The 12,559-nt window shown below is 37.7% G+C and overlaps 1 protein-coding gene across 15 annotated transcripts; it reads left to right on the top strand.

The window, feature by feature from the left end:
• Positions 1 to 1,038: 1,038 nt before the first annotated feature.
• Positions 1,039 to 12,072, top strand: LOC128039808 (uncharacterized). Of its 15 annotated transcripts, none has more exons than XM_052628418.1 (4): positions 1,039 to 1,254; positions 1,557 to 3,337; positions 3,602 to 3,684; positions 3,773 to 4,159. In XM_052628418.1, exons 2-4 carry the CDS (start codon positions 2,550 to 2,552, stop codon positions 4,069 to 4,071), a joined length of 1,170 nt encoding a protein of 389 aa, XP_052484378.1. In that variant the 5' UTR covers positions 1,039 to 1,254; positions 1,557 to 2,549; the 3' UTR covers positions 4,072 to 4,159. The 15 variants fall into 15 exon arrangements, with proteins under 15 accessions (XP_052484378.1, XP_052484376.1, XP_052484375.1 ...); XM_052628415.1 differs by adding an exon at positions 11,632 to 12,072 and having other exon boundaries at positions 1,045 to 1,254; positions 1,557 to 3,684; positions 3,861 to 3,953; XM_052628411.1 differs by adding an exon at positions 11,609 to 12,072 and having other exon boundaries at positions 1,045 to 1,254; positions 1,557 to 3,684; positions 3,773 to 3,953.
• The last annotated feature ends 487 nt before the right edge of the window (positions 12,073 to 12,559 follow it).

Here is a 12,559-nt window from a genome sequence, read left to right as displayed (position 1 = left end):
TATGTACATATAAAAATATGCATATCTATGTATATATATAAATTATAAAGCCTTAAAAAAGTATGTATATTTAAAATATGTGGGTATACATATATAAAGTATAAAGTACAAATAATATATAAGTAAGTATATATATATATAAAGATATTAAAGCATATAAAAATATAAGTACGTATATATATAAAAATTAAAAAGGTATATATATATAAGTTAGTATGAATATATATAACAAAATCTAAAAATGGTATAAGTGGGTAAATAATAATAATAACGAAAGTAATAATAATAAATGCAATAACAAGAATAATAATCATAATAAGCTTAATAATAATAATAATAAATGGATTAGATTGAAAACAAAACAAAGTCCCAGGGGAGAAATCAGAATAAAATAAAGCAAAAGATTAATTTGGGATGCGCGTAAAAGAAAGGGGACCAAAAAAGGAAATATCCCATCCTTCCCAGCGCATCACTTTATGCGGGACTAAAATGAAACAACGATAAAACTATACGGCTAAATTAAAAATAAAGAAAAGAAGGAAAGGGTCAAATTGCAACGCTACCGCAAAAGCAGAGGGGAGGCAGCATAAATAGCCCTTTTAAAGAAAAGCAAAGGATCCTCCCTCGGGATCGAGTCATCACATGGGTCAAGGCCAAAACAGCGTGCTTTGCTTTGAACTTAATAGCAAAACAGTGTCGTTTAATAATATTATAAAAGCCAAATTTCTTTTTAAAACCTCATTTTCACCTTTCTTCCAAAAACAACAAAAATCTCGCTAGCCTCCTCTCCCTTTCGAACTCCTACTGGTTCGGTGAGGCTCATTGTCGGCGGGCCACACGGCCATCAGACACAGTGGTCGAAAAATTAAAAAGGTATATTTTTATTTTTATTTTTCTACTACATATCGTATATAATATATATATCTTAGAACAAATGAAAAAATTAAAATTAAAATTAAAAAAAGATTAATGAAAAACGAAATAAGATAAAAATGTTACTTTTATTTCTTCTTGAATCTTTGTATTTTTTTTGAATCGGTTTTTCCCTTTTTTTTTCAAAGACTCTTCTTTTACAAGAATGAAGTTCGGCTCTTATAGCCCTGTTACATTGTCTATTTTTGTTACTGTGTCTCTTTTGCGTGTTCTTCCTTCTTGCAGGTATTTGACATTTGATGGAGCAGGTGAGGGAGTTGGTGGCGCGACGTCAGAGGCGATGCTGGCACGGTAGAGGCTAGGGCGGCGGCAGAGGCTAAGGTTAGAGGCTATGGTTTCTTTGTTTCTTTCTTTTTTTTTGGTTTTGGGTTTGGGCTAGGTTTTTCTTTATTTGGGCTTGTTTGTAATTTGGGTTATTGGGTTTGCTGTTTGGGGTTTGGGTATTGGGTAGGTTTGGGCATTTGGGCCTTGTAATTGGGCCTGCCTAGGCCCAGGGCGAAATTGGGTTGTACAGCTGCCCCTCTTTGCTCGTTGTCGTGTAACGAGAACAGAACAAAGACTAAGAAAGCCTAATTTTGCCCGGTCTCGCCAAGTCTTGAATTCTTGGTGCCTTTCTTCTTCAGGTAGCTTCATTCCAGTCCACTGGAGCTTGTGTTGCTTCGATCCACTCCACTGCACTTCAGAGAGATCTGACTTGTAGCTTCAATCTTCTTCACAGCAACTTCAGGGGGACGAGATTCATGGTTTTAGTCTATTCCACTGCAACATCAGGGAGATAAGACCTGCTATAATATATTTAATCTGACCTACTGCAGCTTCAGAGGTATAGGATTTATCATTTTAATCCGCTCCACTGCAACTTCAGGGAGATAGGATTAGTAGCTTCAGTCTGCTCCATGGCAACTTCAGAAAGATAAGATCTGTGGCTCTTCGAGGAAACATTTGCTATCTTTAGTCTGCTATACTGCAACTTTAGTGAGATAAGACTTGTTATGGTGTAATCCACTCTACTGCAACTTCAGAGAGATAAGATCTGTGGCTCTTCGAGAAAACATTTACTATCTTCAGTCTGCTACACTGCAACCTCAGTGAGATAAGACTTGTAGCTTCAACTTGTTTTACTGCAACTTCAGGGAAATAGGATTTGTGGCTTAAATTTGCTTCCTTACTCTTGAAGATAAGATTTGTCGTCATTGATCTGCTCTGCTACTGCTTAGGGAGACAAGATCTGTAATTTCCAACTTATTCCACTGCTGACCAGGGAAATAGGACTTGTGGCTTAAATCTGCTTCATTACTCTTGAAGATAAGATTTGCCGTCTTCGATCTGCTCCGTTACTACTTAGGGAGACAAGATCTGTAATTTCCAACCTACTCCACTGCTGACCAGGGAGATAGGATTTGTGGCTTAAATCTGCTTCCTTACTCTTGAAGATAAGATTTTCCATCTTCGATCTGCTCCGCTACTACTTAAGGAGACAAGATCTGTAATTTCCAACCTACTCCACTACTGACCAGGGAGATAGGATTTGTAACTTCGATCTGCTTCGCCGTTAATGCAGGAAGGCAAGATCTGTTGTCTTCAACCAGCTCCGTTACAACCGAGAGGCAAGGTTTATGTCTTCGATCTGCTTCGCTGTCAATACAGGAAGGCAAGATTTGTTGTCTTCAACCAGCTCCGCTACAACCGAGAGAGGCAAGGTTTGTGTTTTCGATCTGCTTTGCTATCAATGTAGGAAGGCAAGATCTGTTGTCTTCAACCAGCTCCGCTACAACCGAGAGAGACAAGGTTTGTATCTTCGATCTGCTTCGCTGTCAATGCAGGAAGGCAAGATCTGTTGTCTTCAACCAGCTCCGCTACAACCGAGAGAGGCAAGGTTTGTGTCTTCGATCTGCTTCGCTGTCAATGCAGGAAAGCAAGATCTGTTGTCTTCAACCAGCTCCGCTACAACCGAGAGAGGTAAGGTTTGTGTCTTCGATCTGCTTCACTGTCAATGTAGGAAGGCAAGATCTGTTGTCTTCAACCAGCTCCGCTACAACCGAGAGAGGAAAGGTTTGTGTCTTCGATCTGCTTCGCTGTCAATGCAGGAAGGCAAGATTTGTTGTCTTCAACCAGCTCCGATACAACTGAGAGAAGTAAGGTTTCTGTCTTCGATCTGCTTCGCTGTCAATGCAGGAAGACAAGATCTGTTGTCTTCAACCAGCTCTGCTACAACCGAGAGAGGCAAGGTTTGTGTCTTTGATCTGCTTCGCTGTCAATGCAGGAAGGCAAGATCTGTTGTCTTCAACCAACTCCGCTACAACCGAGACAGGCAAGGTTTGTGGGTTCGATCTGTTTCGTTGTCAATGCAGGAAGGCAAGATTTGTTGTCTTCAACCAGCTCCGCTACAACCGAGAGAGGCAAGGTTTGTGTCTTCGATCTACTTCGCTGTCAATGCAGGAAGGCAAGATCTATTGTCTTCAACCAGCTTCACTACAACCGAGGGAGGCAAGGCTTGTGTCTTCGATCCGCTTCGCTGTCGATTCAGGAAGACAAGATCTGTTGTCATCAACCAGCTCCACTACAACCGAGAGAGGCAAGTTTTGTGTCTTCGATTCGTTTCGATGTCGATTCAAGAAGGCAAGATCTGTTGTCATCAACCAGCTCCACTACAACCGAGAGAGGTAAGGTTTGTGTCTTTGATCTGCTTCGCTGTCAATGCAGGAAGGCAAGATCTGTTGTCTTCAACCAGCTCCGCTACAACCGAGAGAGGTAAGGTTTGTGTCTTCGATCTGCTTTGCTGTCAATGCAGGAAGGCAAGATTTGTTGTCTTCAACCAGCTCCGCTACAACCGAGAGAGGCAAGGTTTGTGTCTTCGATCTGCTTCGCTGTCAATGCAGGAAGGCAAGATCTGTTATCTTCAACCAGCTCCGCTACAACCGAGAGAGGCAAGGTTTGTGTCTTCGATCTGCTTCGCTGTCAATGCAGGAAGGCAAGATCTGTTGTCTTCAACCAGCTCCGCTACAACCGAAAGAGACAAGGTTTGTGTCTTCGATCTGCTTCACTGTCAATGCAGGAAGGCAAGATTTGTTGTCTTCATTGATCTGTTCTCTGTGGAACATGACCTGTACAATGAACCTAATTATGCCTAATGATTAGGATGGCATGATCAAAATGAATCAAATGCTCCTAACTAGACATGTGTCAATGGTGTTTGCATGAATGCAAAATTTTATTTTTCCGAGAATGATCTCTCTTAGGTTGTCATTACTCAAAGTTTATTAAGGCTTTGTGACTAACATGCTACGACGCCTTCTTGCTTGATTGGCTTTTCTGAAGAAACGTTTAGCCAGGTTGCCCCCACTGTGAACCTCAAAGTTTACTCCATTGGGGCGCAAAATTTGTACCATCATTCTCCCACTGTTATCCAAGGGTAGAAATATGTGGCCTTTCCTCAATCCTTTCCTACCACAATTCAAGGATACAGGACCTGAATCGTTCTAGTTCCTTACACCATTCCCAAGGTGTCATACTCATGTGCAAATAAATGATCTCTTCTCCGAGGTAACCTCTTCCTATTGGCTGATAATCATTACTTGCTTGTTTATTTAAGCTTTGTCATTGACACGACATCTTGTCATTTTGTTCAATAAATGCACTTGACAACAAAATCCAAAGAGAAAGTCCAAATTTAGACTCTTCCTTCTCAAATTTCCAACTTTTAAATTTGGTGTGTTCTAAACAATTGTCCTGTTTCAGGTTCCTATATTATTTAGAAACTTTTTAGAGTAATATGCAAAACTTCCTTTGTGAAAGTTTTATTAGTCCATTAATCATTATTCCAATGCAACATGCTTGCAAAAAAGGCATAACAATGGATAAGAATAAAGCTGGTTCTGAGCATAACTCAAAATGAATAAATTATCCAGAATTGTAAAGAAGGATAATAAAGAAATTGATTGGGAATGCATATCTTGGAAAAGAATAAAGTATTCCAAGAACAACAAATTCGATATAAATAATATGAGAATTGGGTGCCCCAGATATCGCAGCTTGAACTTCTCTGTTCAAACTTTCTGAAGACCATTCTGAGTTTGACATGTGTTTAGGAGATCTACATTGCTTTGTCGATGCCCCAAGATGTCGCCTACCCTTTCTTGTTGATTCAGGTATAACAAGATCACCAAATGCCCCAATCTGATCAAAATTTGAATTGCTCTGATCACCTCATGCCCCATTCTGATCAATATTTGAGTCACCCTTTTCGGGTTTTCAACTCTAATCCCATTTGGCCTAAGATGCCCTTTGCGGGTTTTCACCTTGGTCTTTTATTCTTCTTTAAACGACGTGTTTCTTGACTGGATCCGATTTTATAGGATTAGCAATCTCACTCAGGATCAGTACTTCTCTAAAAATGGTCATCTTTACATCATAGGGACATTCCCGGTTTGGCATTCATTTCCCTCTAAAATCCTTTCGTTGAGGAAGGATCTTCTTTCAACATCTAGCCCTCTTGTGGAATTCTCTGGGACGACCCTATTTGTCATTGGCTCGTATCATTTGCCTTTGGCACATCTGACTCCGCTAAATAGCTTTTAGTCTTTTTCCTTCTGATCAGATTAGATTCATTTTGCTCAACTGAAACCAGAGAACAAGGATTTCTACTTCAATAGGTAGAACTACTTCCGTCTTGTAAACCAGAGAAAACAGTGTTGCCCCAGTCAAAGTCCTGATAACCGTTCGAAAAACGAGGAAGGCAGATGGTAACCTCACATGCCTACCCTCGTAAGTCTCAGTCATTGTTTGCAATTTATTACATTAATGAATTGTGATGTCTGATTTTGAATTGATCACAGACCTCAGCTATCGTGCTATCATTCATGATACCATCTTCTCTATAGTTCTATACCGGCATATGATGACATTGACGCATGAAACAGCCTCTACCCGTTTGATAAAGTAACTAATGATCTCAAAAATGAAGTAATGCCCATTAGAAGTCTTCAATAATGGTGATGTCCTTGCCCTATTTCGCTCAAAATTTAAGTCGCCCTTTTCGGGTTTTCAACTCAAATCCACCTTTGGTCAAAGCGCCATTTGCGGTTTTTTGCCTCGACCTCTCCTTTTTCTTTTCTTTTCCTATTTTTTTTCTTTTTCTCTTATTTTTGACTTTGATTGATTTTTCTTTTTTGCTTTTGACTTTGATTTTTCTTTTTTCTTTTCCCTCTTTTTTGCTTTTTTTTATGGAATCTGAACTCATAGGGTTAGGCAAGTCCTTGTTATCCCTTTCGAATGATCTTCTTTGATCGAATTTCCTTCATAGAGCCTTCTGGGGTGAAACTACAATAGAAAACTTTTGATCTTGAAGGGATGGAAGCTCGACTTCAAATAGGCAAAGCTATGCTGAGTCAACGAGAGAGGCATTTGCCCTGACGAAGAATCGCATCGTTCACTGCAAATTTTTGAAAACGTGCTGCTGTGTAGATTTCATTATCAGCTATTAATTCGGGCATATCTTGGTATGATCATACAAAGACATCTTTGAACTCTAGAGGTAACTCAACAAGGTCTTGCTTCGTCTTTGCGGTCAAGTCAATTCTAATATTCTCCAAGCTCACAATTTCTAATGATTCCTTGTGAGATAGGATCTGTCTATCCTCTTGTTCTACCCTCCTTACCAAGTCTAGAGATAAGCTACGATCTATGTCATTTCCAAAGTCATGAGATCCGTCTAAACACATGCCTCGTTCAAGAGGAAAATCTGGGTCTGTAGCAGTGTCATTCATGTCATTGATATCTGGGGACTCATAATAAGTACCAAAGAATATATAAAAGAATGTATAAATTTATGAATAATTATTTATACAATATGATTATGAATGAATGAATGATGTGGAAGAAAATCTAAAAGAATATTCAGAAATAGTTATTTAAAAAGAATGAAAGAACATTGGCTCAAAAGTGATCGTAAAGATGTATGTCATTAGAATAATAACGTTCAGACATGAGCCTATTTCACAAAGGAATTTCAATCATTTTTAGGCTAAAAATAACAAAAATGTTCTGAACATTACTCTAAATAAGCTCTAAAAACTACAGGGGTTTCTTCTGCAGTTTAATTGCTTAGAACACTATAGATTCATAAGGGCGAATATCTAACAATGTCCCTTTTCATTTGTGTCTTCACATATGTCATTGGTGTGAACACTTGCCAACATTGTGTATATGTTTTTCTCCTCTTTAATTTCCTCACACAGCTTCATCTCCTTGTCGTCCATCGTGCCCGGAGCCAAGGCCTTGAATTTCACTCTCTTGGGTCTCATACCCCTTCTCGTGATGGAACTCACAATGGTTCCTTGTCTTTCCATGGCCTCCTCCTGAATCAGAAATAACTAATACCCTTCCCTCCCTCACATCTACCCCATTGGGTAGTGGATTTTTTGCACTAGACGAGTCATCAAATCTGACAACACCCATGTTAATGAGTTTTTCAACCAATTTCTTGAAGGCAGTGCAATTCTCTATTGAATGCCCCGTAATTCCCGCATGATAGTCGCATTGTGCGTTTATGTCATACCATTTAGGATACGGAAGTTGTATAGGTTTTAAGTAGAAGGGGGACACCACACGTGCATCAAATAAGCTTCGGTATAACTTACTATATGACATCGGTATAAGTGTGAACTGCAGCCTTTCTGTATTTGTCTTTGTATAAGATTTTTGCTCTAAAGGACTCTGATGTCTGGTGGTTTCTGTCTTTGGCCTGCTCATAGTGATTGGCTTTAAGTGGCCCCTGTTATACTTGCCAGCATTATCCCATTTATTTCCCTTCTTCCTTGGGGCCTTTGTAGTATCTAGGTACTCCACCCTCACCTGCTTTGTTTCAGTTAGGTTATCAAGAGCAACAGGAAAATTGTTCCTCAAATTGGATCTTGGGTTCGTTAGGCAACACACTGGTGTTGCTATACCAGTCTGATATTATTGAGATCTGATAGTGAAGAGTGCCCCTTGTAGGCGCCCATCTGGCTGGACCTGGGCACTTGTCGAAGTACAATCTAGGAAATAAGTAAAATCCTCATTATCAACCCAGAGTGGTCCATCGGGTCCTTCCTTTTTTCTCCAGCTAGCAATCGGTTGAACTGGCTCATCATGGTTCTTTGTAATTCTAGCATCTGATCTCTCATCTCCTGTTGAAATTTAGTCAATTGCTCATGTATCTGTATTTGCATTCGCTCTAATTTTTCCAACCTTTGTTCCATTTCTCTAGTTCCTGTTTGGGTAGCGCAAGGGTGTTGGTTTGGTAGGTTGGTTTCTATTGACTCTGAAATGATTTCGTTTCATTAGGGTATTTTAGTGAAATTTGATGCATGCAATGATATGTAAAGCAGATGCATGAAATGAATGCAAAAAGAGACGTTGATTTTTGGTTCAATTCTATTAGAACAACTTTACTAGAAAACAAATCTCTTTACATAAAGCGGATATATATACGACTTTGCCCTTATGTTCCAAGAGAATGATCCTTTTTTTCATTCGCGCGTTAAGATAAATCTCACGAACTCTTCAAAAGGGATGTCTCTTTTATCTCCCTTTTCCTTGATCCGGGCCGCGAGTCGTTAATCACTCATCCTCGTGATGCTTGTTGGCTCCTCTTTAAGAAAGTTCAGCAGTTCTCGAATAATCTTTGTTATCTTGAATTCTGGGGCAACGGAGCAATGGTCGTGTGGTCCTCCATTGAACTATCATCCTTCTCTTATCACATTTTTTGGACCATATTCGGACAACCGTATTATTATCCATTTTATCAAGAAACTCATTTCCTTATGACAAGCTCTCTATTTAACAATCGAACGTGAATCAACACCTCCTTATGATGAAAATGCAATGCAGTCATAACAAAAAAAAAGAAAACAGATTAGTACAAAGCAAAAGCAAGCAAGAATAAATAGAACACCTATCCGGGTGAATACTATGGTTCGAAGTGGTTCTACCTAGGGTGGGGTCCTAAGGTCTACTACATGAGGTTTGGCTCTAAAGTAAGGGTACCCCAACCAGTAGATTCCTCGATCTTCACCCATTATAAGCTCATATAGGTCGAGTTCGGTTCAGGGGAATACATTTCCCTATGGCTGCACAGAGATGAAAATCTCACGAAGACATAGGTACGAATGTATCCCGGAAGCGATCCACTATCCTACACGGAGGTGAAAACCTCACGAAGGAGTAGCTTCTCACTCCCACCTAAAAGGGTGTGACCAACGGTCATGCAATGCAATGCAAAAAGATACCGAAACTTAAACTAACATAACAATCATAAACCACAACGATGAAAATTGTACTAAAAACCGATGAAATGCAATGAAAGGATCGTACATTTAAACCAAGTTTTCAATTTTCGACAAGAAGACAAAAATAATCAACTCGTGGCTTGACTCTCTTAATCTCATGTCCCCAGTAGAGTCGCCAAGCTGTTGACACCATTTTTTGATGAAAACAGGGTCGACTTGGGTTTTGGAAAATTAAAACGGAAACGGGAGTCGCCACCAATCCTTTTTGATGAGGTGTGATCGGATCAGCTCGAAAAGTGGTTGTTTTTAATAAACAATTTGATTTTATTAAAACAACAAGTTTGGTCTACGAAATTCAGAAAAACGGGTTCGAGAGTCGGTTACGCATGAAGAAGGATTAGCACCCTCGATACGCCCAAAATTGGTACCTAGTTGATTACTTAATGTCTTAGCGTCGAAAAACTGAAAACTTTAAAAAGATTTAAAATACGATCCTAAAAAAACTTGAATAACATGGATTAAGATTTAAGAGAATATTTGACTATTTGGTCAAATGAGAAATCAAACCCAGCACATTAGGGCACGTTTTCTCGAATTTCCCAAACGCAAAACATTTCCTTATTTTGAAATTTTAAAAGGATATTTGGCTATTTGGTCAAACGAAAAAATCAAAACCCAGCACATTAGGGCATGTTTTCTCGAATTTCCAAAAGCAAAATATTACCTTTGTTATTTTTTTAGAAAAATCCTCATCTCGAGAAGACAATGTATCATATCCAATGCGTTAGGACACAACGTATTGAATTCTCGATAATGAGCTTTTATTTATGTTTTTTTATTATAAAAAATAGTAGTCTCGATTATTTAGATTCAACAAAGAAAATCGGAACCCAATACATTAGGGCTCGATTCTCTCGAAGATCCCAAATACCGAGTATTACTTTTATTTAATTTTTTTTTAAAATCTGGGTAAAAATTGACATAATGGAATGACAATTATGATAATGTAAGTAAAATAATACGAGCAACAATAAAAAGGACACATAAAAAACAATTATACATGAAACAATGAGTAAATAAAAAGAACTAAAACATTTCATAAAAATAATGATAAGCAAATAAATAAATATCAAATAAAACAATCGATAACAATATGAATTACAAAAAATACAATATTTATGTATGTATATCTATGTACTTAAATTATAAATTATAAAATATATGAATGTATGTACATATAAAAATATGCATATCTATGTATATATATAAATTATAAAGCCTTAAAAAAGTATGTATATTTAAAATATGTGGGTATACATATATAAAGTATAAAGTACAAATAATATATAAGTAAGTATATATATATATAAAGATATTAAAGCATATAAAAATATAAGTACGTATATATATAAAAATTAAAAAGGTATATATATATAAGTTAGTATGAATATATATAACAAAATCTAAAAATGGTATAAGTGGGTAAATAATAATAATAATGAAAGTAATAATAATAAATGCAATAACAAGAATAATAATCATAATAAGCTTAATAATAATAATAATAAATGGATTAGATTGAAAACAAAACAAAGTCCCAGGGGAGAAATCAGAATAAAATAAAGCAAAAGATTAATTTGGGATGCGCGTGAAAGAAAGGGGACCAAAAAAGGAAATATCCCATCCTTCCCAGCGCATCACTTTATGCGGGACTAAAATGAAACAACGATAAAACTATACGGCTAAATTAAAAATAAAGAAAAGAAGGAAAGGGTCAAATTGCAACGCGCTGCAAAAGCAGAGGGACCGCGCGCGCAAATAGCCCTTTTAAAGAAAACAGGCGGATCCTCCCCTCAGGATCGGGTCACCGCGCGGGTCAAGGCCAAAACGGCGTCGTTTTGGCACCTGACCCTTAATAGCAAAACGACGTCGTTTTAATAGTATTATAAAAGCCAAATTTCTTTTTTAAAACCTCATTTTCAGCCTTTCTTCCAAAAAAACAACAAAAAAATCCCGCTAGTCTCCTCTCCTTTCGAACTCCGACTGGTGCGGTGAGGCTCATGGTCGCAGCAATCACGCCTACCACCTTACAGTGGTCGAAAAATTAAAAAAGGTATATTTTTTATTTTTTATTTTTCTACTACATATGCGTATATAATATATATATATCTTAGAACAAACAGAAAAAAAATAAAAATTAAAAATTAAAAAAAAGATTAATGAAAAACGAAATAAGATAAAAATGTTACTTTTATTTCTTCTTGAATCTGTCTTTTTTTTTGAATCGGTTTTTCCCTTTTTTTTTTCAAAGACTCTTCTTTTACAAGAATGAAGTTCGGCTCTTATAGCCCTGTTACATTGTCTATTTTTGTTACTGTGTCTTTTTTGCGTGTTCTTCCTTCTTACAGGTATTTGACGTTTGATGGAGTAGGTGAGGGAGTTGGTGGCGCGGCGTCAGAGGCAATGCTAGCACGGTAGAGGCTAGGGCGGCGACAGAGGCTAGGGTTAGAGGCTAGGGTTTCTTTGTTTCTTTCTTTTTTTTTGTTTTTGGGTTTGGGCTAGGTTTTTCTTTATTTGGGCTTGTTTTTAATTTGGGTTATTGGGTCTGCTGTTTGGGGTTTGGGTATTGGGTAGGTTTGGGCATTTGGGCCTTGTAATTGGGCCTGCCTAGGCCCAGGGCGAAATTGGGCTGTACAGCGTAAGTAGAAAATCATGATCTTAAATCAGTAGACTGTGAGACTCTTAAAATCCCGTAAGTAAATGATCGTCATCGTAAATCAACAATCCATGAGATTCATAAAATCCAAAAAATAAAATGTTGTAATTGTAAATCAACTAAAACTTTTAAGAAAGTTCATTGTTTTTCTGAGTAGATCGACCCATTTGAAGCCTCATTTCAAATGTATGGTGATGAGAACTACCTCCAGCCTCACAAAGGCAATGTAACAAAATTGTTTCCTCTATCCTCCTTCTTTAAAGTTAGTTTTGAGTTCTTCCTCAACACACCTATATTAATCATCTCTAGCTTCTAACTTGCTTTGAAGGGTAGAGATGTCAGTTTTGAGTTCTTCCTCAACACGTCTAGATTCGTAAAATCACGTAAGTAGAAGGTCGTAATCGTAAATCAGCAGACCGCGAGATTTTTAAAAACCCGTAAGTAGAAGCTTGTGGTAGTAAATCAGCAGCTTGTGAGATTCTTAAAAAGTCATAATAGAAAGTCGTGATCGTAAATCAGCGAACCATGAGAATCGAGAAATCCTGTAAGTAAAAGGTCGTCATCATAAATTAACGGACTGTGAGATTTGTAAAATCCCATAAGTAAAAACTCGTGATTGTAAATCAACTAAAGCTTTACAAAA

Source organism: Gossypium raimondii, chromosome 3 (genome assembly GCF_025698545.1).
Source record: "Gossypium raimondii isolate GPD5lz chromosome 3, ASM2569854v1, whole genome shotgun sequence".
NCBI lineage: Eukaryota > Viridiplantae > Streptophyta > Magnoliopsida > Malvales > Malvaceae > Gossypium > Gossypium raimondii.
The sequence above is the reverse complement of the archived record's forward strand: the minus strand, read 5'-3'. Positions and strand labels throughout refer to the sequence as shown.

Bases quoted from the DNA above. Each gene is read 5' to 3' on its own strand.
- LOC128039808 (XM_052628404.1), top strand. From the start codon at position 2,550: ATGTCTTCGATCTGCTTCGCTGTCAATACAGGAAGGCAAGATTTGTTG.